The sequence below is a fragment of the Odontesthes bonariensis genome, chromosome 13, assembly GCF_027942865.1.
Source record: "Odontesthes bonariensis isolate fOdoBon6 chromosome 13, fOdoBon6.hap1, whole genome shotgun sequence".
NCBI lineage: Eukaryota > Metazoa > Chordata > Actinopteri > Atheriniformes > Atherinopsidae > Odontesthes > Odontesthes bonariensis.
This window is the reverse complement of record NC_134518.1, coordinates 19,332,210-19,359,539: the sequence shown is the minus strand read 5'-3', so window position 1 is coordinate 19,359,539 and position 27,330 is coordinate 19,332,210. Positions and strand designations below refer to the sequence as shown.

The window sequence follows — 27,330 nt, the reverse complement described above, 5'->3', positions numbered from 1 at the left end:
CTGCTTTGACAAAAAACATGTTATCTTTCTTAAAGTAAAACATTTTATTTAAAAAAAACATTTTATTGCTTTGTTTGGAAGAAAAACTTGTTTGAACTGAAATGGAGCCCTTTTAACGATACTAAATGTTTCAATAGATAAATAAATAAATTACATAGTTTAGTACTGAAAAAGAAGAAATAGATGACCCTAACCCAAATGCTTTTAACCAAGTGTGACAGAGTGATATTAAACCTCGAAAACACAGAATAAACTGGAACAAGGGACCACTACACTAAAAAAAAATCTAAATTATATTTACAATAAAACAAAATGATTTAAAAGGTTAAATTGGCAGTGGAAATGCTGGTTATTATAAAATATTTCCATTAAGATATGTTTAGCAAACCAAACGTTACATGGACCACACAAAAACAAACAAAGGGAGACTATCTGGCATTACTACGGAGGCTGTGGTAGAGAATTAAGTAGCAGGCTAAACATACATAAAAAAGTCAAGAAAGCAAAAAAACCTCCATGAATAATGGTAATTCACAACACAGCAAAACACACGCAAAAACACTCTCCCAATTAATCCGCCTGCTTAGTACAGCCAAATGTCTCAAACAAACAAAGAAAAAGGCCCATTCAATTGTTCAGCAAAGAACACAGTGGTAACAGTGGTTAGCATCCCTGATGCTATACTGGTAAATCAACAATAAAAATAAATGTTAGCATAAGATACAACAATGTCTGAACAAGTTTTGGTAAACTGGTATACCTGGTAAGCTGGTATACCTTTTTTTAAACTCTGATGTAGGTGTTACCAATTAATCAAAATATTTCATGAATTGTAATGCTGCTGCAATATTGTCATACCAATGGAGTTAAGACAGAGTGCTTCTTGTCCTGGGAAAGTACGCAAAGGCGACCTCACATATCACACGTTGATGAGGAGTTGATAGTTGATAATTACAGTTGAACTATAATTATTAATAATCAGTGAGTCTGTGTGATTGTGTATGCTCAAACAACCAGACTTATTTTTTTCTGAATTCTTTATAAACTTGCCTTCGTGATATTCTGCATTTATCATATTCCACTTTGAAGCTTAAGTGGATGCAGCAGTACAGTATGTTTAATAAATTCAGTTCAGTTAAGCATTGCACAGCACATGAGCAGTAATTAATGAAAACTATACATTATTTTACTGTTACTACAAATTTCCATTTAAATGTATAAGTTATATTTTAAAGAACGTAAATACAACAGAGTGATTTTCATTTAAAGCAATATTACATTGCATGTCAGTGTGGACACTGGAACAACTTTAAGCAGTGTACCTGTAGATGGAAGATCTTTGTGGACACACACAACTTACCTTTTCTTTTCTTTGTCACTTCACAAGCTTCATGCTCCTTTGTTTGTATTTGTTATCATATCCATTCTGTCCCCACACCAGAGAGACGTTGTTCAATAAAACTAGAAACTGTGTCTTACAACTCCCAAGTTGATTGATTGATTTTTACAGCACTGTAAAAATGTCACTTTCTCAAATAGGGGAAAGCTTTTTTTTCTTCTTCTTTTTCTTCTTTTAAATATTAATTTTATTTTCATTGGAAAATGGGCAGATGGCCTTACAGACATTAAATAACAGCTGTTTGTGTGAGGTGCACTTTGGCATTTAGATATTCTGGCCTATATTTCAGACCCTTGTGGGAATCTTGTTTAGAGAGTTGGCCACGTTAAAATGTAACAACCAGAACAATCTTTACATGTTACATCATCGCATAATGTAATGCAAGCTTGTAGTGCAATCCTTCCTGAGGCAGTTCTCTATATGAGCTACAATCTGAACTATTTATGTTCCTAAGTTCTACAAAGCCACTTAATCAGCAAAGCCAACAAATCCAGATTGTTCCTTTGTTATCCGCACTGTACATATAAATATAATCTTAGAAATGAGACATCAACATCAGTTGAATTAAAAAGTTGCTTCAGTGAAATTTAAGTCAGTTGGGTAACTAGCATGAAAAGTTAAGAACATAAATAATAATGAAGAGAATTAGCCCTTCAACTAAGATATTTTAACAATGTCATCAAAATTTTGGATTAACTTTAAATGATCAAGATCATTTGATCTTATCTATTAATTAGTCAACACACATTTCCTTTGACATGCCCTAGAATAAAAACTCCTTATAAAACAGTGCTGGTATCCTAAAGGAATGTTATACATTTGACTTAGAAAACAAGGTCATCATTGAATTTGCTTTTGTATTTAATAGTTCTTACAGACCAGACCATAGCATACAATCAACCAACAATACACAGCTGACAAAACATTGCACCATGTAAGTAAAACTGTACTCTTACTGTATATGTTTGGCTGCAGGACATTACAACTTGTTACAACAGATGCAGTGTGAGCTGTGCTAGTAAGTTTGACTACATGATTGTGAGATTCTTTCACATAGAGAGTGAATCATGAGTCAGATGGCACATCATTATGTTCACATAGAAGAGTTGCTAAAGCACTGATACTTAAAATGAAAGGCATTTTACAGACAAACATATGAATTAAGTCAGTTACATCTGTATCTCATTATATGTGTTGGATATGACACGTACAGCAGTCAGCAATATACACAAGCACAGTTAAGTTGCTTCGATATTGTAAAGTAGGCAATAAATGTTCATGTTTAGTTCTGAATTTTCAAAAAGTTACACAGCTGCAGAACAGATAAGAAATAAGAAACATCCAGAGTGAATCCAGATTCAAAAATAAAAAGTGACAGTACATATTGGTGTTTGTAGAGTATATACAGTTATCATAAAGACACAGCCGTCTATTCTGAAAGACTCACTGTGTTCACTTGTGTTCAAACTCTAAGAATCACTCTCCAGCAGTGTCCAAATGGACAACACATTCAAGCACACTGTAGATTTAAGTTTCACCTGCTAGTAAACTTAACTATGTGAATCCATAGAATTGTCTTTATGTTGTTCATGCTGAACACAGGAAAAGATAGAGACTAAACACTGTAGTTCTTCATTCTGGTCCCATTAAAATGTAATCTTAAATCTAGTGCGAAAAAGATAAGAAATACTAGTCTTAATAGCAGAAAAATGATATGTTTAATGTCATAAAATATCTAAAGCTATCAAAGCACTTTGATTATTTCATGCAGAAACAACTGAAAGGCAAGATGACTAAAGCCCCACTCTTATCTACTTGTATGTTTGATGTACTTGGCTCTCATTCATATACCTCACTTATAAAACACAAAGTCAAGTACAAAACAAAACTACTAAAAGCTAACACACTTATAAAATACTGATTCCACTTTGCTTCTTTTTTTTAATATTGTGAGTTGGTGCTTTTTTGACATTTAGTTAATTGTGCTGTTTTTCTCTTTAGGTTACTTATATCATACATCAATGCTGTTATGGAGCAAGACAAAGAGCATAGGGTTAAAAATGTAATATCCAACATGTGTTCCTTTTTCAGAGAGGAAAAATGTCTCCAAAAGGAATTTACACATTTTTTTTGTCCACTCTTAAGAGTCCTTGTTGTTGCTTCTTTATATTCAGTGCAGTGGTGCTTATTTGAGCGTTTCCTCTCAAAATCTTCAGCAATCTTGAAGTGTAATTGAAGCCATGCAGTCTCATCATGCACAATGACTCGACATAGAGGGGTTGTTGATCAGCTGGCAATGTACTCGAACAACTAAAGGGTTAAGATCTTGTTTGTAAATTTGTCACCGCGGTTAATTGGTGTAATAGCATGACAGTTACACATAGATGGAGGAACCAGGACCAGACTGAACAGGATCGATGTGTGGGAGTGGTTTTTTATAGAAAGTTCCTCCTTTCTTGCAAGAAGCTCTTCCTGTTAGCGTCAATACTGCACACAGCTGGAGGTGCTGCCTCATGTGGAACTGCTGCTGCTGGTGGTGGATGCCTGCAAATGAGACGAGAATTAAACAAAGAAAGGAACCAGAGCACTGAGAGCCTTGTGACTGGCCAAACTGACACATCTCATGCAGCCGACGTCTGTCGTTCAGACAGGGGCTTCAGGCAGAGGACAGAGAGAGTGGGTGGTGGGATAGGGCAGGTCCTTGAACATGTATTGGGGATCTGGCAGGTCTATAAATGAACACCATGCTTGAAAATTATGTGAAGGAAAGTAGTTGCTAGGTAACTGGGTGACTGGTTTCTCTTTGCGCCTGTCCTGCACAGAGAATTAGGTCACAATTCAAACTAAAGGAAATACTGTCATTCGTGTTCAGAAGTGTCATTCTGTGAAGAGGACAGAAACAGCACAGTCGTACTTACTGAATAACATTCAAAGATAGCTTGTATTCCTAATATAGAAGTGACGGGTCAGTAAGGGGATGAACACAGATTAATATTTACATGCACTGCATCCTTTTGAGAACATGGTGATTCTATTAAAGACAAATATTTTCTTCCCATTAAGAGCAAAGGCCAGATTGTGAGAAGCAAAGCCAGCAAATGTCGATATTATGAACACAAGAAGAATTTTATCTGAGCCTTGGATACAGACTTTGGCTCAGATTCATTTTCATACATTCTTTTCATCAAAAGCAGTCACTAGGACAGGAATTCTCTTTTGATACCACTCAATATGAATCACCATGTTTGCTCAACTGTCTGCAAGACCACAATTTATCACCTCTCTGAGGTCATTCAAGCTCATTCTGTCTTTACATTGAAGCAACTATCAAAAAAGTTTAAAAACATTTGGGGAAGGGGTCATAATCCTGAAATACTGACAAATGTGGTGTTAACAGTGTGTTATTTAGATTGTACAGTCAGTTTATTTTATCATTCTTTAAAGTTGAGACTGTAATGTCAGTAACAGCTAACCACATAGAGGCAGGAAGAATTAATAGAGGACCCGGCAAAACTGCACGTGATGTGAAATGTGAGAGGCTTTGCAATTAAAAACATTCTCCTTCTACAAGAGAAATTAAACAAGACAAAATAATAATCCTAATAAACATCAACTTACAAAACAAACACAGGAAACAGTTAAACACTAAAGTTAGCAATATAATCCATAAAAGGTTATCTCGGGCGAGGACTCTGCATACCTCCAGCTGCTGAGCGGACTTTCCTCATTTAGGGTACTTTAGTGGGGGAAGAAAACAAAAACAAGCAATTTAATGGTCAGGACAGTGCATTACAGAGTTGATGTGGAGACACTATGAATAAAATTTTAATTGTGAAAAATCGTACAAACTCAGAATTATCCATCAGCATATATACTTACCTAGATAGATAGATAGATAGATAGATAGATAGATAGATAGATAGATAGATAGATAGATAGATAGATAGATAGATAGATAGATAGATAGATAGATAGATAGATAGATAGATAGATAGATATTCATGGTCACAACCTACATTAGAAGAAGAAAAAATCATTCTGGAAAATGAAAAGTTAAAACAGTGCAGAACAGCAAAAGCCCATATACATTTCCAAAGTTTAAAAGTTCATGTGTACTGAAATACTGCGACGTACACCTTTTCTATTCCATCATTGATAAAAAATATCAAACGACGGAGTATTGAGACTTCAGTAAGAACAGTGGAAAATGCATGACAGAACCATAAACAGATTATTAGGAGTAGAATTAAATGATGGTCAAAGGCCTTAAAACACCTTGTTAATAATGCTTCTATTGTTTGTTTTTTTCAAACTTGAATTTTCCTGCATGTACGCTTTACAGTGAAACACAACATTTCACACATGTGCATGCCACATATTTCTGAGGCAGTTTCTGTTGAAAAAGTTACCCAAGCATATTCAAAGAAAAAAAAAGGCATAACCACTCATCTTTTATTTTCTTTATGGTGTTTACTACTAGTGATTATTGTTGTTGCTTCAGTGATGATTTTCCTTTCTGTTTATATAAAGTTGAATAAATTGTCATAACACAGTAGGACCAACTATTGACTTTTCTGCTGAACAGTTCACTGAATGTTGAAGACAATATTTAGAGTTGAGATAATTGCATTTTCCGTTAATATCTGTAAAAAAAAAAAAAAAGAGAGAGAGTCAAACAAAATATACCAGTGTTTTTACAGCTTTACAGTGAGTCTAGATGACAGGACACTTTGTTGTTAAGGGTGTTTAATGGTCAACAATTGTCTGAACAACCCACTCACATGCACACACACATTAAACGTATAAGGACTACAAGTGTAAAACAGAGCCAAGCATTATGTGGATTTATACTCTGTAGAGTTTTATCATAACTTTTTTTATCTATTTTTTTTATTTTTTTGCAGAGACTGGATTTATTTATTTAGCTTGTTTATGTTTTATTTTTTCTCAATAATATCAGTTTTGTGCACTGGAAATGTCTTTCTAGTTAACTAAGAGCAGAACTTTGTACATGAAAGACACTGCAAACATTGTAAAGCAAATGTCGAATGTAGATAAAATATTCTAGGTTTATTTTCTACCACAAATAAGTTCTTAGTCATTTGTACCTGAAGAGTTGAAGCTGCTGAGTCGCTGGTGTCAGTCAGTCCTGTCCCTCTTGGTAAACTGGACACAATGTATCTGGAGCCTTTTGGCATAGGCTGTCTAACCACCATCTTTCCTTTCCTGGTCTCTGCTAGAAACAGACTGTACCAGTAGGCATCGTTGGAGACCAGAGTGGAGTCTGCGATGGTGGAGTTCCTCTCACTGATCACACTGTTCCTGCTGGGTGGAGCCGCTTTGCTGGGTTTGGGGTTCTGACACTTGATCACGATGGTGACCAATATGGTGATCAGCAGGAGAAATGACACAGAGCCCAGACCGATGACCAAATACAGGTTCAGATCTGAAAAGATGTCATATTCCAGAGGAACCTCAGTCATGTCAGAGTAGGCCTTCATGACAGTCTCTATTGTGGACAGCTTGATGGTGACTGTAGCAGAGAGAGCAGGCTCCCCGTTGTCCTTGGCAACAACAATCAGTCTGTGGTGACGTGAATCTTTGTAACTGAACATCCTCATAGTCCGGATCTCTCCGTTGTATTGGTCCAGACTGAACAAGGTGGCATCAGTAACCTGTAGAAACTGGTAGGTAATCCGAGAGTTGTGCACAGAGTCTGTGTCTAAGGCTATCACCTTGGCAACCAGAGAGCCTTTATCAGTGGATCTGGGGATCTTTTCCTCCACCAGAGAGCCGTGGGCGCGCCACGGAGAAACAATCACTGGAGCGTTGTCATTCTGGTCCACAATAATGATGTGGACGGTCACGTTACTGCTGAGTGGAGGAGAGCCAGAGTCTCTGGCCTCGATGTGGAAAAGAAACTCCGTCTCAATCTCATAGTCAAAAGTTTTCAGTGCGTACAGATTACCGTTCTCTGGATTGATGGAGAACAGCATGGACATGGAGGTGTTGGCAATCTCTTTCTCTATTATGAAGTAAACTAGATACTGGTTTTCATGGAGGTCAGGGTCAAACGCAGTGAGTGAGCTGAGCAAGGCCCCGGGTGCATTATTCTCCATCACACGTATTGGATAAAATAACTGAGCAAACTGTGGCACATTGTCATTAACATCCAGCAGCTCTAAAGTCATAGTTTCATTGTCAGATAAAGGAGGAGAACCTCTGTCTGTGACAGTGAAAGTGATGTCATATTCTGGGACCTTCTCACGGTCTAATGGCTCTGACACCACTAATTCATAATAGTTATCAGAGGACTCCCTCAGTTTGAAAGGCATATGATGTGGAATATGAAGATCAACCACTCCATTGTCACCTGAGTCTTTATCACTGACACTAACTACAGCTATCACCGTGTCTGTGGCCACATTTTCTTTGACTGGACTTTGAAAGGATTTGATGGAAATTTCTGGATGATTGTCATTCATATCAGTCACCTGTATTGTTAGTTTGCACTGTCCAGATAAAGAGTTAGGGCCCTTATCACTGGCTATAACCTCCATCTCATACAGTTTAAAATCTTCATAATTTATCATTTCCTTCACTCGGATTTCACCATTTTCTGGATTTAAGTTGAACATCTTTTGTGTTCTTTCTGACGTGTATAAACTATATGAATAAATAATATCAGAATTTGCCCCTTCATCTAAGTCAGTAGCATTTAGTTTGATGACTAGACTACCAATAGGAGAGTTTTCTATGACATCTACAAAGTACTTGTCTTTGTCAAATGAAGGGGCGTTGTCGTTCACATCAAGCACGCGGACAATGATGCTCGCTGTACCTGTGCGCGTGGGAACTCCACCGTCCACAGCAGTGAGAATTAGATTATGAACAGCCTGCTGTTCTCTTTCTAAAGCTTTTTTTAGAACTAAGTCAGCAAACTTTGATCCATCTCTCCCGGTCTGAATTTCGAGTTCAAAGTGACTACTTGAGCTGAGGTGGTAATCTTTCACAGAATTTGTTCCAACATCTGGGTCTGCAGCATTATTCAGTGAAAATCTCTCTCCAACGGGGCTTGATTCTGAGATGTCCAAATGCATTGTTCCTCTTCGAAAATGAGGAGCGTTGTCGTTAATGTCCGTTATTTCCACCTCAATGTTAAACATACGTATTGGATTTTCAATTGTAGCATCTAATTTAAGAAAGCAGTATGAGGTTTTTAATGGGCACAGCGACTCCCTGTCAATCCTTTCCAAAATAAACAGCTCTCCGGTGTCTTTGTTGATATCGAGATATTTCTTATTGGCAACAACGTCCACGCGCATTTTCCTTGTCTTCAAAGTCCTCACATCTAATCCCAAATCAGACGCTATATTTGCAACGACAGATCCCTCCTCCATTTCTTCGGGAACAGAATAATGGGTGACAGTAGATACCGAGTTTAGGGTGGCAGAAAGACAGAGAAATAGGTAAACGTACCCCATCGTGGATTGTTGTCTCACAGGTTGTGTTATCGTCCAGATTATAAATGTGACGTGACGGCGTGTACGAAAACGAGGATGAATCGTCTTTATGTTGTGTGCAAATTCGAAACGGGGACTGTTCAGTTGGACGTTTCTTCCTCAGTAATGACGTGCAGTTAGCAAGACACACAGACTCCTCCTCAGCGGAAGCTATCGCGATGACGATGACGTCATCAAGAAACGTACAGTTCAGCTGGTTAGCGGTGAAAATAGCCGTTTTCAAACTTTTCAAAACAGACAAAATTGTATTTCAAAAATCGTAGAAAATGAGTGTATTATGATAACCATTCAACAAAGGAGAAATAAACCATCTGCTGACGTTTGCATTTTTGGAATGGGACGTAAATATTAGTCACTCATTACATGCTTTTATTTCCATATGAATGTATCACTCGTTTTAGTCACTGGTGGTACAGATTGTATCTGTTTGTTACAGGGTAGTTTTTGTCAGCCCGTCCGCTTTCCTTCCTACTTCGTGAGTTTTACACACGGAGTAAGCGGTGAGAGGGATGGTGTAAAAACTGTCTCTGTTGTGGGTGTGGTTATGTGTGTGAGCAAGTAGGTGATTAAGGTCTGTTTGTTATAACTTTGTTTTAAAAGTTTTATGACATAACTGTGATTGTGCATTTATCTTTCCAAAACTAGAAGAGTAATGAATTGAATTAGATATGGGCTCAAACAACAATAAAAATATATTTAGGAAAGAAAAAATAGAGATAATGAAAATTCTTATTAAAATGTTCATAAAAATACGTGAAGATTTAATAAAAAACTTGCTTACAGTAACTTTTAAAATGCCAAACTAACACAGTGTTAATATGCACAACTTGCAGTGCTTCCTTCATTTTAGAAGTGTTTTTCTTTTCTTAAACATTTAATACATAAATAACTTTTAAAAGTGAAGAAAAAGCCCAAATTCACCATCCCTGAAAGCAGAATGAGTCTCAGCAGCACTATGAATTGGCTGTGGTCACTTGAGTTCAAACCTTTGTAAGATCACTCAAATCTGAAGTGAGTCAAAATGTTATCACCTTGAAGTAACGCCCTAACCCAAAGTTGACCTGGATGGTATATGTTGTTACAGCTAAAAACTATTTAGATACACTGAAGATACAAGCCCAAAGGTACAAACTATAAGCAACAAAAGTAAACACACTTTTCATAACTGAAATTAATCTTTTCCAGTACACTGTATGTTCAATTTGATGTTTTGATGACAAACTGAAGTCTTTTCAGCACGGAGGAGACCAGTGTTGCTCAAAACTCTAAATAGCTTTTGTTATTTTTCAGAGAAAGCTTTTTTCACCTCTATTTTACTAGTGAGGTCATGTAGCTCTCTAAAACACACCTATGGTTCTGTGTTGAATTCAGCTGCTGGGTGACATATGTGGGCAGGTCACAGCTGTTGTTTTGTTTTCCTCTTTACAATCTCTTGTGTGATGTTAGCAGTGTGCTTTGAATCAATGTCATACTGAAATATTGATTCACTCTCAACCTGCTGCAGACTGTGAGCTGTCTAGTCAGCCAGTGTTTTAGTATATCCAAAAGCTGCCCCCTATAAATGTAGTCTCCACACCTTTTTACAGTGTTTCTAACACATATCATCATTCTGTTACTTCTGTGCTTCAATGTCAGAACTTATTCACGTAGTCACCCTGGCTTTGTTACACTCAGTCTGAGCTGAACAAATTTACTGTGATCTAATTTCACTAGAATGTGTACCCATCATTAATCCAACTCCTTCCTATATCCTTTTGCAGAGAATAATCTTTAAGTTGTGCTCTGAGGAACAAGTGAAATTATTAATTTTCTTTAGTTATTTTGGAAAATGTTGAAAGGGATTGACAATGTCAGCATCTTTGCTCTCTTTGAGATGTCACAGAAATTGATTTCCACATAAACATATCTATTTTATGTTTCAATACCAAAATGCACTGATCATGCCACTTATATCAGTTCTTATTGAAAGTCTTTTCAATTTTGGCCCATGATGGACTCATGTAGATGGAATAAACTTATAGGTTTGGGTTTCTGACACTGAGGAGTTTGATGTCTTCTCAAGTAATTTTATACTGACGCTTAATTTATCAGGAGAATTGGAAATTGCTAATGAACTCAATAATGTTTAAATGATCTCCTTTTTTTCCTTTTTTGTTCAAATGTGTGTTAATGGTAATTACTAAACAATGTTTTTTCAAGGAGTGTTTAGTCACTCAAGTGCATTTTCAGAATAAACAGAAGTTGATACTTTTTTGTAAAATGATAAATAATGGTACTATGGTGAGGTAAAATATTTTTTGATTATTTTTCGTTTACACACTAATTTAAATGGATGAATACACTTATCTTGTGGTGTTTATTTTTCCCATACCTGCAGGGTAGAAGCTGCTGAGTCGCTGGTGTCAGTCAGTCCTGTCCCTCTTGGTAAACTGGACACAATGTATCTGGAGCCTTTTGGCATAGGCTGTCTAACCACCATCTTTCCTTTCCTGGTCTCTGCTAGAAACAGACTGTACCAGTAGGCATCGTTGGAGACCAGAGTGGAGTCTGCAATGGTGGAGTTCCTCTCACTGATCACACTGTTCCTGCTGGGTGGAGCCGCTTTGCTGGGTTTGGGGTTCTGACACTTGATCACGATGGTGACCAATATGGTGATCAGCAGGAGAAATGACACAGAGCCCAGACCGATGACCAAATACAGGTTCAGATCTGAAAAGATGTCATATTCCAGAGGAACCTCAGTCATGTCAGAGTAGGCCTTCATGACAGTCTCCATTGTGGACAGCTTGATGGTGACTGTAGCAGAGAGAGCAGGCTCCCCGTTGTCCTTGGCAACAACAATCAGTCTGTGGTGACGCGAATCTTTGTAACTGAACATCCTCATAGTCCGGATCTCTCCGTTGTATTGGTCCAGACTGAACAAGGTGGCATCAGCAACTTGTAGAAACTGGTAGGTAATCCGAGAGTTGTGCACAGAGTCTGTGTCTAAGGCTATCACCTTGGCAACCAGGGAGCCTTTATCAGTGGATCTGGGGATCTTTTCCTCCACCAGCGAGCCGTGCGCGCGCCACGGAGAAACAATCACTGGAGCGTTGTCATTCTGGTCCACAATAATGATGTGGACGGTCACGTTACTGCTGAGTGGAGGAGAGCCAGAGTCTCTGGCCTCGATGTGGAAAAGAAACTCTGTCTCAATCTCATAGTCAAAAGTTTTCAGTGCGTACAGATTACCGTTCTCTGGATTGATGGAGAACAGCATGGACATGGAGGTGTTGGCGATCTCTTTCTCTATTATGAAGTAAACTAGATACTGGTTTTCATGCAGGTCAGGGTCAAACGCAGTGAGTGAGCTGAGCAAGGCCCCAGGTGCATTATTCTCCATCACACGTATTGGATAAAATGACTGAGCAAACTGTGGCACATTGTCATTAACATCCAGCAGCTCTAAAGTCATAGTTTCATTGTCAGATAAAGGAGGAGAACCTCTGTCTGTGACAGTGAAAGTGATGTCATATTCTGGGACCTTCTCACGGTCTAATGGCTCTGACACCACTAATTCATAATAGTTATCAGAGGACTCCCTCAGTTTGAAAGGCATATGATGTGGAATATGAAGATCAACAACTCCATTGTTACCTGAGTCTTTATCACTGACACTAACTACAGCTATCACCGTGTCTGTGGCCACATTTTCTTTGACTGGACTTTGAAAGGATTTGATGGAAATTTCTGGATGATTGTCATTCATATCGGTCACCTGTATTGTTAGTTTGCACTGTCCAGATAAAGAGTTAGGGCCCTTATCACTGGCTATAACCTCCATCTCATACAGTTTAAAATCTTCATAATTTATCATTTCCTTCACTCTGATTTCACCATTTCCTGGATTTAAGTAGAATATCTTTTGTGTTCTTTCTGACGTGTACAAACTATATGAATAAACAATTTCAGAATTTGCCCCTTCATCTAAGTCAGTAGCATTTAGTTTGATGACTAGACTACCAATTGGAGAGTTTTCCATGACATCTATAACGTACTTGTCTTTGTCAAATGAAGGGGCGTTGTCGTTCACATCAAGCACGCGGACAATGATGCTCGCTGTACCTGTGCGCGTGGGAACTCCACCGTCCACAGCAGTGAGAATTAGATTATGAACAGCCTGCTGTTCTCTGTCTAAAGCTTTTTTGAGAACCAAGTCAGCAAACTTCGTCCCATCTCTCCCGGTCTGAATTTCAATCGAGAAATGTTCACTTGCGCTCAGATGGTAATTTTTAACAGAATTTGTTCCAACATCGGGGTCCACAGCATTGTTCAGAGAAAATCTCTCTCCAACGGGGCTTGATTCTGAGATGTCTAAATGCATTGTTCCCCTTCGAAAATGCGGAGCGTTATCATTAATATCCATAATTTCCACCTCAATGTTAAACATACGTATCGGATTTTCAATTGTAGCATCTAATTTAAGAAAGCAGGACGTAGCTGTTTTAAGGGGACATAGAAACTCTCTATCGATCCTTTCCAATATAAACAGCTCTCCGGTGTCTTTGTTAATATCAAGATATCTTTTGTTGCCTACAACGTCCACGCGAATTTTTCTCTTACTCAGACTCCTTACATCTAATCCTAAATCAGTTGCTACATTCGCAACGACAGAGCCTTCATCCATTTCCTCCGGTACAGAATAATGGGTGACCGCATATAACGAGTCCATCATGGCAGAGAGACAGAAAAATACTGAGACATACCCTTTCCAGGAAAGATGAAGAATAAGGCGAGCCATGGAGTACAAAAAATAAATTCCTTGTTTAACCTCTTGAAATTTGGTGAGCAGCGATGCAAAGGGAAGTATTTCTTATATTCTGTGATGAAGGTCACGGAGCTACTTCGAAGAAAAACAATTTTGACTGTTATCGGTGGAGATTTGCCGGGAATATGTCTGCCTACCTAGCCTCCAATGAACTGTCGTTACAACGATGACTTCAACTGAGAGGGAGTTTTTGTGGAGAGCAGCGACATGACTAGTTGTTTTAAAGCCTTGGCACCTCGTAAAAGATGAATAATTACATTTTATTTAGAGAAATTCTCCCACTAAATAATAGATTTTTGTTGAACGTTGATTTTTTATTGTGGTTTATGAAAGAGTTAAAATTCCATATTCTATTCTTTATTGTACTGTTTCTGGACATAATTGCTTGAATAGTTGTTCATGGTTTTGGACCTATTTTAATGACTTACGATTAGAACAGTATTTTGGCAAGCTTTCCATTTAAGTTTGAGTTTGATGCTCCAACATATCAGTAATACTATTGAAATATGTTGAAGAAAGTGATGCAGTTCCCGCAGTTTCCTATTAATGTTTTGAAATTAAGAAATTTTCAAATATTTTTTCTGAAGCAAAACAATATATTTGAAACTGAAAATTAAATAAAAAGGCAATAACTTCAATATCTTCTTAACCAATAGTTCATAAATGCTATGTTTTTTTTAAAGTTAAAATTATAGTTCTTTAGATTTTGGCTGTGCACAGTGGTTGAATAATTTCTGAAAATTATACAGTTTGACTAAAGATGTCATATGAAAACCTACTTGAAATTGGTGTCTTTTACGAACATGGTGAAGAAATACACAGGAGTTTGTAACACGTTTCTCATACCTGCAAAGTAGAAGCTGCTGAGTCACTGGTGTCAGTCAGTCCTGTCCCTCTTGGTAAACTGGACACAATGTATCTGGAGCCTTTTGGCATAGGCTGTCTAACCACCATCTTTCCTTTCCTGGTCTCTGCTAGAAACAGACTGTACCAGTAGGCATCGTTGGAGACCAGAGTGGAGTCTGCAATGGTGGAGTTCCTCTCACTGATCACACTGTTCCTGCTGGGTGGAGCCGCTTTGCTGGGTTTGGGGTTCTGACACTTGATCACGATGGTGACCAATATGGTGATCAGCAGGAGAAATGACACAGAGCCCAGACCGATGACCAAATACAGGTTCAGATCTGAAAAGATGTCATATTCCAGAGGAACCTCAGTCATGTCAGAGTAGGCCTTCATGACAGTCTCCATTGTGGACAGCTTGATGGTGACTGTAGCAGAGAGAGCAGGCTCCCCGTTGTCCTTGGCAACAACAATCAGTCTGTGGTGACGCGAATCTTTGTAACTGAACATCCTCATAGTCCGGATCTCTCCGTTGTATTGGTCCAGACTGAACAAGGTGGCATCAGTCAGCTGCAGAAACTGGTAGGTAATCCGAGAGTTGTGCACAGAGTCTGTGTCTAAGGCTATCACCTTGGCAACCAAAGAGCCTTTATCAGTGGATCTGGGGATCTTTTCCTCCACCAGCGAGCCGTGCGCGCGCCACGGAGAAACAATCACTGGAGCGTTGTCATTCTGGTCCACAATAATGATGTGGACGGTCACGTTACTGCTGAGTGGAGGAGAGCCAGAGTCTCTGGCCTCGATGTGGAAAAGAAACTCTGTCTCAATCTCATAGTCAAAAGTTTTCAGTGCGTACAGATTACCGTTCTCTGGATTGATGGAGAACAGCATGGACATGGAGGTGTTGGCAATCTCTTTCTCTATTATGAAGTAAACTAGATACTGGTTTTCATGGAGGTCAGGGTCAAACGCAGTGAGTGAGCTGAGCAAGGCCCCAGGTGCATTATTCTCCATCACACGTATTGGATAAAATGACCGAGCAAACTGTGGCACATTGTCATTAACATCCAGCAGCTCTAAAGTCATAGTTTCATTGTCAGATAAAGGAGGAGAACCTCTGTCTGTGACAGTGAAAGTGATGTCATATTCTGGGACCTTCTCACGGTCTAATGGCTCTGACACCACTAATTCATAATAGTTATCAGAGGACTCCCTCAGTTTGAAAGGCATATGATGTGGAATATGAAGATCAACCACTCCATTGTCACCTGAGTCTTTATCACTGACACTAACTACAGCTATCACTGTGTCTGTGGCCACATTTTCTTTGACTGGACTTTGAAAGGATTTGATGGAAATTTCTGGATGATTGTCATTCATATCGGTCACCTGTATTGTTAGTTTGCACTGTCCAGATAAAGAGTTAGGGCCCTTATCACTGGCTATAACCTCCATCTCATACAGTTTAAAATCTTCATAATTTATCATTTCCTTCACTCTGATTTCACCATTTCCTGGATTTAAGTTGAACATCTTTTGTGTTCTTTCTGACGTGTATAAACTATATGAATAAATAATATCAGAATTTGCCCCTTCATCTAAGTCAGTAGCATTTAGTTTGATGACTAGACTACCAATTGGAGAGTTTTCCATGACATCTATAACGTACTTGTCTTTGTCAAATGAAGGGGCGTTGTCGTTCACATCAAGCACGCGGACAATGACGCTCGCTGTACCTGTGCGCGTGGGAACTCCACCGTCCACAGCAGTGAGAATTAGATTATGAACAGCCTGCTGTTCTCTGTCTAAAGTTTTTTTGAGAACCAAGTCAGCAAACTTCGTCCCATCTCTCCCTGTCTGAATTTCAATCGAGAAATGTTCACTTGCGCTCAGATGGTAATTTTTAACAGAATTTGTTCCAACATCTGAGTCTGCGGCATTGTTCAGTGAAAATCTCTCTCCAACGGGGCTTGATTCTGAGATGTCTAAATGCATTGTTCCCCTTCGAAAATGCGGAGCGTTATCATTAATATCCATAATTTCCACCTCTATGTTAAACATGCGTATCGGATTTTCAATTGTAGCATCTAATTTAAGAAAGCAGGACGTAGTTGTCTTCAGGGGACAAAGAAACTCTCTATCGATCCTTTCCAATATAAAGAGCTCTCCGGTGTCTTTGTTAATATCAATATATTTCTTGTTGCCTACAACGTCCACGCGAATTTTTCTCTTACTCAGACTCCTCACATGTAATCCTAAATCAGTTGCTACATTCGCAACGACAGAGCCTTCATCCATTTCCTCCGGTACAGAATAATGGGTGACCGCATATAACGAGTCCATCATGGCAGAGAGACAGAAAAATACTGAGACATACCCTTTCCAGGAAAGATGAAGAATAAGGCGAGCCATGGAGTACAAAAAATAAATTCCTTGTTTAACCTCTTGAAATTTGATATGCAGCGATGCAAAGGGAAGTATTTCTTATATTCTGTGATGAAGGTCACGGAGCTACTTCGAAGAAAAACAATTTTGACTGTTATCGGTGGAGATTTGCCGGGAATATGTCTGCCTACCTAGCCTCCAATGAACTGTCGTTACAACGATGACTTCAACTGAGAGGGAGTTTTTGTGGAGAGCAGCGACATGACTAGTTGTTTTAAAGCCTTGGCACCTCGTAAAAGATGAATAATTACATTTTATTTAGAGAAATTCTCCCACTAAATAATAGATTTTTGTTGAACGTTGATTTTTTATTGTGGTTTATGAAAGAGTTAAAATTCCATATTCTATTCTTTATTGTACTGTTTCTGGACATAATTGCTTGAATAGTTGTTCATGGTTTTGGACCTATTTTAATGACTTACGATTAGAACAGTATTTTGGCAAGCTTTCCATTTAAGTTTGAGTTTGATGCTCCAACATATCAGTAATACTATTGAAATATGTTGAAGAAAGTGATGCAGTTCCCGCAGTTTCCTATTAATGTTTTGAAATTAAGAAATTTTCAAATATTTTTTCTGAAGCAAAACAATATATTTGAAACTGAAAATTAAATAAAAAGGCAATAACTTCAATATCTTCTTAACCAATAGTTCATAAATGCTATGTTTTTTTTAAAGTTAAAATTATAGTTCTTTAGATTTTGGCTGTGCACAGTGGTTGAATTATTTCTGAAAATTATACAGTTTGACTAAAGATGTCATATGAAAACCTACTTGAAATTGGTGTCTTTTACGAACATGGTGAAGAAATACACAGGAGTTTGTAACACGTTTCTCATACCTGCAAAGTAGAAGCTGCTGAGTCACTGGTGTCAGTCAGTCCTGTCCCTCTTGGTAAACTGGACACAATGTATCTGGAGCCTTTTGGCATAGGCTGTCTAACCACCATCTTTCCTTTCCTGGTCTCTGCTAGAAACAGACTGTACCAGTAGGCATCGTTGGAGACCAGAGTGGAGTCTGCAATGGTGGAGTTCCTCTCACTGATCACACTGTTCCTGCTGGGTGGAGCCGCTTTGCTGGGTTTGGGGTTCTGACACTTGATCACGATGGTGACCAATATGGTGATCAGCAGGAGAAATGACACAGAGCCCAGACCGATGACCAAATACAGGTTCAGATCTGAAAAGATGTCATATTCCAGAGGAACCTCAGTCATGTCAGAGTAGGCCTTCATGACAGTCTCCATTGTGGACAGCTTGATGGTGACTGTAGCAGAGAGAGCAGGCTCCCCGTTGTCCTTGGCAACAACAATCAGTCTGTGGTGGCGCGAATCTTTGTAACTGAACATCCTCATAGTCCGGATCTCTCCGTTGTATTGGTCCAGACTGAACAAGGTGGCATCAGTCAGCTGTAGAAACTGGTAGGTAATCCGAGAGTTGTGCACAGAGTCTGTGTCTAAGGCTATCACCTTGGCAACCAAAGAGCCTTTATCAGTGGATCTGGGGATCTTTTCCTCCACCAGCGAGCCGTGCGCGCGCCACGGAGAAACAATCACTGGAGCGTTGTCATTCTGGTCCACAATAATGATGTGGACGGTCACGTTACTGCTGAGTGGAGGAGAGCCAGAGTCTCTGGCCTCGATGTGGAAAAGAAACTCTGTCTCAATCTCATAGTCAAAAGTTTTCAGTGCGTACAGATTACCGTTCTCTGGATTGATGGAGAACAGCATGGACATGGAGGTGTTGGCAATCTCTTTCTCTATTATGAAGTAAACTAGATACTGGTTTTCATGGAGGTCAGGGTCAAACGCAGTGAGTGAGCTGAGCAAGGCCCCAGGTGCGTTATTCTCCATCACACGTATTGGATAAAATGACCGAGCAAACTGTGGCACATTGTCATTAACATCCAGCAGCTCTAAAGTCATAGTTTCATTGTCAGATAAAGGAGGAGAACCTCTGTCTGTGACAGTGAAAGTGATGTCATATTCTGGGACCTTCTCACGGTCTAATGGCTCTGACACCACTAATTCATAATAGTTATCAGAGGACTCCCTCAGTTTGAAAGGCATATGATGTGGAATATGAAGATCAACCACTCCATTGTCACCTGAGTCTTTATCACTGACACTAACTACAGCTATCACTGTGTCTGTGGCCACATTTTCTTTGACTGGACTTTGAAAGGATTTGATGGAAATTTCTGGATGATTGTCATTCATATCGGTCACCTGTATTGTTAGTTTGCACTGTCCAGATAAAGAGTTAGGGCCCTTATCACTGGCTATAACCTCCATCTCATACAGTTTAAAATCTTCATAATTTATCATTTCCTTCACTCTGATTTCACCATTTCCTGGATTTAAGTTGAACATCTTTTGTGTTCTTTCTGACGTGTATAAACTATATGAATAAATAATATCAGAATTTGCCCCTTCATCTAAGTCAGTAGCATTTAGTTTGATGACTAGACTACCAATTGGAGAGTTTTCCATGACATCTATAACGTACTTGTCTTTGTCAAATGAAGGGGCGTTGTCGTTCACATCAAGCACGCGGACAATGACGCTCGCTGTACCTGTGCGCGTGGGAACTCCACCGTCCACAGCAGTGAGAATTAGATTATGAACAGCCTGCTGTTCTCTGTCTAAAGCTTTTTTGAGAACCAAGTCAGCAAACTTCGTCCCATCTCTCCCGGTCTGAATTTCAATCGAGAAATGTTCACTTGCGCTCAGATGGTAATTTTTAACAGAATTTGTTCCAACATCTGAGTCTGCGGCATTGTTCAGTGAAAATCTCTCTCCAACGGGGCTTGATTCTGAGATGTCTAAATGCATTGTCCCCCTTCGAAAATGCGGAGCGTTATCATTAATATCCATAATTTCCACCTCTATGTTAAACATACGTATCGGATTTTCAATTGTAGCATCTAATTTAAGAAAGCAGGACGTAGTTGTCTTCAGGGGACAAAGAAACTCTCTATCGATCCTTTCCAATATAAAGAGCTCTCCGGTGTCTTTGTTAATATCAATATATTTCTTGTTGCCTACAACGTCCACGCGAATTTTTCTCTTACTCAGACTCCTCACATCTAATCCTAAATCAGTTGCTACATTCGCAACGACAGAGCCTTCATCCATTTCCTCCGGTACAGAATAATGGGTGACCGCATATAACGAGTCCATCATGGCAGAGAGACAGAAAAATACTGAGACATACCCTTTCCAGGAAAGATGAAGAATAAGGCGAGCCATGGAGTACAAAAAATAAATTCCTTGTTTAACCTCTTGAAATTTGATATGCAGCGATGCAAAGGGAAGTATTTCTTATATTCTGTGATGAAGGTCACGGAGCTACTTCGAAGAAAAACAATTTTGACTGTTATCGGTGGAGATTTGCCGGGAATATGTCTGCCTACCTAGCCTCCAATGAACTGTCGTTACAACGATGACTTCAACTGAGAGGGAGTTTTTGTGGAGAGCAGCGACATGACTAGTTGTTTTAAAGCCTTGGCACCTCGTAAAAGATGAATAATTACATTTTATTTAGAGAAATTCTCCCACTAAATAATAGATTTTTGTTGAACGTTGATTTTTTATTGTGGTTTATGAAAGAGTTAAAATTCCATATTCTATTCTTTATTGTACTGTTTCTGGACATAATTGCTTGAATAGTTGTTCATGGTTTTGGACCTATTTTAATGACTTACGATTAGAACAGTATTTTGGCAAGCTTTCCATTTAAGTTTGAGTTTGATGCTCCAACATATCAGTAATATTATTGAAATATGTTGAAGAAAGTGATGCAGTTCCCGCAGTTTCCTATTAATGTTTTGAAATGAAGAAATTGTCAAATATTTCTGCTGAAGTAAAACAATATATTAGAAACTGAAAATGAAATAAAATGGCAATAACTTCAACTTCTTTTTAACCAATAATTCATAAATGCTATGCTTTTTTAAAAGTTTTCAGATTTTGGCTGTGCACAGTGGTTAAATCTTTTCTGAAAATAATACAGTTTTAATACCAAAAGATGTCATATGCAAACCTACTTGAAATTGGTGTGTTTTACGAACATGGTGAAGAAATACACAGGAGTTTGTAACACCTTTCTCATACCTGCAAAGTGGAAGCTGCTGAGTCACTCGTGTCAGTCAGTCCTGTCCCTCTTGGTAAACTGGACACGATGTATCTGGAGCCTTTTGGCATAGGCTGTCTAACCACCATCTTTCCTTTCCTGGTCTCTGCTAGAAACAGACTGTACCAGTAGGCATCGTTGGAGACCAGAGTGGAGTCTGCGATGGTGGAGTTCCTCTCACTGATCACACTGTTCCTGCTGGGAGGAGCCGCTTTGCTGGGTTTGGGGTTCTGACACTTGATCACGATGGTGACCAATATGGTGATCAGCAGGAGAAATGACACAAAACCCAGACCGATGACCAAATACAGGTTCGGATCTGAAAAGATGTCATATTCCAGAGGAACCTCAGTCATGTCAGAGTAGGCCTTCATGACAGTCTCCATTGTGGACAGCTTGATGGTGACTGTAGCAGAGAGAGCAGGCTCCCCGTTGTCCTTGGCAACAACAACCAGTCTGTGGTGGCGCGAATCTTTGTAACTGAACATCCTCATAGTCCGGATCTCTCCGTTGTATTGGTCCAGACTGAACAAGGTGGCATCAGTAACCTGTAGAAACTGGTAGGTAATCCGAGAGTTGTGCACAGAGTCTGTGTCTAAGGCTATCACCTTGGAAACCAGAGAGCCTTTATCAGTGGATCTGGGGATCTTTTCCTCCACCAGCGAGCCGTGCGCGCGCCACGGAGAAACAATCACTGGAGCGTTGTCATTCTGGTCCACAATAATGATGTGGACGGTCACGTTACTGCTGAGTGGAGGAGAGCCAGAGTCTCTGGCCTCGATGTGGAAAAGAAACTCCGTCTCAATCTCATAGTCAAAAGTTTTCAGTGCATACAGATTACCGTTCTCTGGATTGATGGAGAACAGCATGGACATGGAGGTGTTGGCGACCTCTTTCTCTATTATGAAGTAAACAAGATACTGGTTTTCATGGAGGTCAGGGTCAAACGCAGTGAGTGAGCTGAGCAAGGCCCCAGGTGCGTTATTCTCCATCACACGTATTGGATAAAATGACTGAGCGAACTGTGGAACATTGTCATTAACATCCAGCAGCTGTAAAGTCATAGTTTCATTGTCAGATAAAGGAGGAGAACCTCTGTCTGTGACAGTGAAAGTGATGTCATATTCTGGGACCTTCTCACGGTCTAATGGCTCTGACACCACTAATTCATAATAGTTATCAGAGGACTCCCTCAGTTTGAAAGGCATATGATGTGGAATATGAAGATCAACCACTCCATTGTCACCTGAGTCTTTATCACTGACACTAACTACAGCTATCACTGTGTCTAACTCTATGTTTTCACTGACTGGACTCTGAAATGATTTGATGGAAACTTTTGGATGGTTGTCATTCATGTCCTCAACCACAATTTTAATTTTGCACTGTCCTGATAATACACTGATACCTTTATCAGTTACAATTACTTCCATGTCATATATCCTGAAATCTTCGTAATTTAACAAGCCTTTTACAGTTATCTCACCAGTGGTGGGATTTAAATTAAACGTTTCTTGTGTTTTTTCCGATGTATACAAACTAAACGAATATATTAACTCTGAATTTATGCCCTGGTCTAAATCTGTCGCATTGAGATCAATGACCAAACTTCCAATTGGAGAATTCTCTAATACACTAATTTGGTAACTCTCTCGTTCAAATGAAGGGGCGTTGTCATTTGTATCCAGAACATTAACAATTATGCTGGCTGTACCAGAACGAGACGGCATACCACCATCTAAAGCTGTTAGTATTAGATAATGAACAGCTCGCTGCTCTCGGTTTAAACTTTTTTTCAATATCAAGTCAGCAAATTTTGAGCCATCCCTTCCCGTTTGTATCTCTATTGTGAAATAATCACTTTCGCTCAACTGGTATGTCTTCACGGAGTTAGCACCCACGTCTGGATCAACTGCATTGCTCACAGAAAAACGTTCACCGGCCTGTGTAGCTTCTGATATATCTAAATCTATCGTGTCTCTTCTAAAGTGTGGGGCGTTGTCATTTATATCCATTATTTCTAATTCGATGTAAAATATCCGTTTAGGGTTTTCGATTATTGCTTCCATTTTCACATAACAAGATGTCTTTGCAGGACAAAGAGACTCCCTGTCTATTCGCTCAACAATGTACAGCTCCCCTGTTTCTTTGTTCACATCCAGGTATTTCCTATTGCCAATGATGTCTAAACGCATGTTCCGTTCGACTAATGTCTTCACGTCGAGTCCCAAATCTCCAGCGAGATTTGCAACGACAGAGCCTTCTTCGAGTTCTTCGGGAACAGAATAGTGTGTTACAGCTGACGTAGAATTCAGAGTAACAACGAAGAGAAGAATTGTCGAGACATACCTTGCCCAGTGTCCAGAGCAGATAAAACCCTCCATTTTTGCCTCGGATCTTTGTTTTCTTCAGTGTAATTTAAAACCTTTTCATGTAGGATTCTGACCAAAACCAAGGCATAAGGTAAATTCCCCGAAACAATTGTTTAAGCAAGCTGATCCATCTAACAAAATCTAATGCATTCAGAACCAGCAGCTGTTCACTCCACATCCTCTTCATTTCATTCTAATGAAGGCTGTCATGAGGATTGTCACGTCATGATTGCATGTCGGGCTGGGGAACAGCGCCTCAGTGTGCTTGAAACCGACCGTCTCATCACTATTTATTATAAACAACCGATCTGCCACAATATTAAAACCACTGACAGGTGAAATGAGTAACACTGCTCATCCAGTTACAATTCAATTTATTTCTCAGAGAAACCGGCATCCTGTTCACTTGAATTTAACTTTAATACTCCTTAACCTTCCTAAATAATTTTACAGACCTTTCGTACTCTCCCATAAGCCAACAGCACTCGTTTATTACAGTCGAAGCCTTCCCAGCAAGACAGCAGTGGGCCCCACAGAAACTGCTTGATAAGGTCTCAAAATACATATAAATTTGTCTGAAGGTTTCATACAGCCTCCAAACTCCCCAAATATCAAACTGGTTTAATCTGATATCATCTGTGGGGAAAAAAAAAACTAACCCAAAAGAACCGACCCAACAACCCAAGGGGCAAAAAAACACCTGTTGCAAACATCATGTTACCTTCAGGTGTTCTATGTGCCTTCACTGATTGGTCATTGCTGATTTGGTTACAAAAAAAAAGGGGGTGGGGGATCTAAAGTAGGCTGATGGTCAAAATGTTAAGATTGATGTGTGTTGAAATAGGTTTCAGTGTTATAATTCAAGGGTCTCCTAGACTTATAACATCTAGTACAGTATTCTACTTTCGCAAAGTTTACGTTTTTTTTTAACATATTATTTGGTTGCTTTGTGCACTTTTTTTCAGGATATTTTTTTTCTCTCACAACGAGGTTGTTTTAGTTGTAGGCATATGTCCACTTACTTATTTTGTTTTATCCTGTGAATATTTATGTGTTTTCTTCTAACATTTCTGACTGTCATAATTATTTGTGATGCTAAGTCATTCAAATCTATAAAAGAGAATAACAAATGGCAATATGAAGCTGAATAAGATTTGGGTGGTTTACATGAAATTTGATTATAAAACAGAACATCCTTTTAACTTAAAAAATTTAACAATATGAAATTACATATGAAAAAGACAATTAAAGCCTTTTTTACACACAAGACAAAAATGTGTGTTGTACATGTGTGTTTTTGGACAAAGGCAAGCATATTCGACAAAGGTTTGTAAATTCAGGAGTGCAAGGTTTAAATACATTATGTTGTTTCTAAATAAATTCGAAGGGCTCAGATATTTTATTACACCTTATGAAGGTGTTTTATCAATAGAAATGTCTCACCTGCAGGGTAGACGCTGCTGAGTCGCTGGTGTCAGTCAGTCCTGTCCCTCTTGGTAAACTGGACACGATGTATCTGGAGCCTTTTGGCATAGGCTGTCTAACCACCATCTTTCCTTTCCTGGTCTCTGCTAGAAACAGACTGTACCAGTAGGCATCGTTGGAGACCAGAGTGGAGTCTGCAATGGTGGAGTTCCTCTCACTGATCACACTGTTCCTGCTGGGTGGAGCCGCTTTGCTGGGTTTGGGGTTCTGACACTTGATCACGATGGTGACCAATATGGTGATCAGCAGGAGAAATGACACAGAGCCCAGACCGATGACCAAATACAGGTTCAGATCTGAAAAGATGTCATATTCCAGAGGAACCTCAGTCATGTCAGAGTAGGCCTTCATGACAGTCTCCATTGTGGACAGCTTGATGGTGACTGTAGCAGAGAGAGCAGGCTCCCCGTTGTCCTTGGCAACAACAACCAGTCTGTGGTGGCGCGAATCTTTGTAACTGAACATCCTCATAGTCCGGATCTCTCCGTTGTATTGGTCCAGACTGAACAAGGTGGCATCAGTAACCTGTAGAAACTGGTAAGTAATCCGAGAGTTGTGCACAGAGTCTGTGTCTAAAGCTATCACCTTGGCAACAAGGGAGCCTTTATCAGTGGATCTGGGGATCTTTTCCTCCACCAGCGAGCCGTGCGCACGCCACGGAGAAACAATCACTGGAGCGTTGTCATTCTGGTCCACAATAATGATGTGGACGGTCACGTTACTGCTGAGTGGAGGAGAGCCAGAGTCTCTGGCCTCGATGTGGAAAAGAAACTCTGTCTCAATCTCATAGTCAAAAGTTTTCAGTGCGTACAGATTACCGTTCTCTGGATTGATGGAGAACAGCATGGACATGGAGGTGTTGGCGATCTCTTTTTCTACGATGAAGTAAACTAGATACTGGTTTTCATGGAGGTCAGGGTCAAACGCAGTGAGTGAGCTGAGCAAGGCCCCAGGTGCGTTATTCTCCATCACACGTATTGGATAAAATGACTGAGCAAACTGTGGCACATTGTCATTAACATCCAGCAGCTCTAAAGTCATAGTTTCATTGTCAGATAAAGGAGGAGAACCTCTGTCTGTGACAGTGAAAGTGATGTCATATTCTGGGACCTTCTCACGGTCTAATGGCTCTGACACCACTAATTCATAATAGTTATCAGAGGACTCCCTCAGTTTGAAAGGCATATGATGTGGAATATGAAGATCAACCACTCCATTGTCACCTGAGTCTTTATCACCGACACTAACTACAGCTATCACTGTGTTTAACTCTATATTTTCACTGACTGGACTCTGAAAGGATTTAATAGATATTTCTGGGTGGTTGTCATTCATGTCTTCAACTAGAATCTTTATGGTACATTGTCCAGATAAACTGTTGGCACCTTTGTCTGTTGCTATAACTTCCATATCATAAATCCTGAAATCTTCATAGTTCAACATTCCTTTGACAGTAATTTCACCTGTTTTAGGATTCAGATAAAACGTTTCTTGTGTTTTTTCTGATGTATATAAACTATAGGAATAAGATATATCAGAATTTGAGCCTTCGTCTAAGTCTGTTGCATTAAGATCAATAACTAGATTCCCAATAGGAACATTTTCCATTATGCTTACATTATAAATAGCTTCGTCAAATGTAGGTGAATTATCATTTGTGTCCAAAACGTGAACAATAATGCTAACAGTACCAGAACGAGCAGGAGTCCCTCCATCTACAGCTGTGAGAATCAAATTGTGAACAGCGTGCTGCTCCCGATCTAGTTTCTTTGTCAGGATTAATTCGGCGAATTTCGAGCCATCTCGTCCAGTCTGAACCTCAATGTTAAAATATTCACTTTTACTCAGATGATACGTTTTAACTGAGTTCGACCCAACATCAGGATCAACTGCATTACTAAGAGAAAATCTCTCTCCGTTTTGTGTTGCTTCAGATATGTCTAAATGTATTGCGTCTCTTCGAAATTGTGGGGCGTTGTCGTTCATGTCTAATACTTCTAATTCTATGTTAAAGATCCGCAATGGGTTTTCTAATGTTACTTCAAGCTTTAGATAGCATGACGATGACCATTTAGTTGTGCATACGTGTTCTCTGTCAATCTTCTCAACAACATAAAGCTCACCAGTCTCTTTATTCACATCCAAATATTTCTTGTTGGCGATAATATCAAGGCGCATCTTTCTTTTTTTCAGTGTTGTGACGTCTAGACTGAGATCACTTGCGAGGTTAGCGACAACCGATCCTTCTTTCATCTCTTCGGGAATGGAGTAATGAGTCACTGAGGTCGATACGTTGCGAACGAAGGTTAAAACAATAAGGAATA

At 39.3% G+C, this 27,330-nt stretch overlaps 2 protein-coding genes across 10 annotated transcripts; both read right to left on the bottom strand.

Moving 5' to 3' along the window:
- Window positions 1-2,242: 2,242 nt before the first annotated feature.
- On the bottom strand, window positions 2,243-27,330 carry LOC142397745 (protocadherin alpha-C2-like). 9 transcript variants are annotated; one of them, XM_075481343.1, is made up of 3 exons: window positions 24,965-27,330; window positions 5,100-5,135; window positions 2,243-3,943 (listed from the first exon to the last, which is right to left on the bottom strand). In XM_075481343.1, exons 1-2 carry the CDS (start codon window positions 27,257-27,259, stop codon window positions 5,124-5,126), a joined length of 2,307 nt encoding a protein of 768 aa, XP_075337458.1. In that variant the 5' UTR covers window positions 27,260-27,330; the 3' UTR covers window positions 2,243-3,943; window positions 5,100-5,123. The 9 variants fall into 9 exon arrangements, with proteins under 9 accessions (XP_075337458.1, XP_075337455.1, XP_075337454.1 ...); XM_075481340.1 differs by lacking the exon at window positions 24,965-27,330 and adding an exon at window positions 21,131-24,958; XM_075481339.1 differs by lacking the exon at window positions 24,965-27,330 and adding an exon at window positions 14,576-17,697.
- On the bottom strand, window positions 17,781-21,121 carry LOC142397746 (protocadherin alpha-C2-like). The gene has a single exon (XM_075481344.1). It carries the CDS (start codon window positions 20,264-20,266, stop codon window positions 17,852-17,854), a length of 2,415 nt encoding a protein of 804 aa, XP_075337459.1. The 5' UTR covers window positions 20,267-21,121; the 3' UTR covers window positions 17,781-17,851.

Excerpts from the sequence above, each read along its gene's own strand:
- LOC142397746 (XM_075481344.1), bottom strand. The coding sequence starts at position 20,266 with ATGGCTCGCCTTATTCTTCATCTTTCCTGGAAAGGGTATGTCTCAGTA.
- LOC142397745 (XM_075481335.1), bottom strand. The coding sequence starts at position 16,984 with ATGGCTCGCCTTATTCTTCATCTTTCCTGGAAAGGGTATGTCTCAGTA. Across the intron at positions 3,944-14,575 it reads CAGCAGCTTCTACTTTGCAG|GCATCCACCACCAGCAGCAG; the intron begins GTATGAGAAACG and ends TCTCATTTGCAG.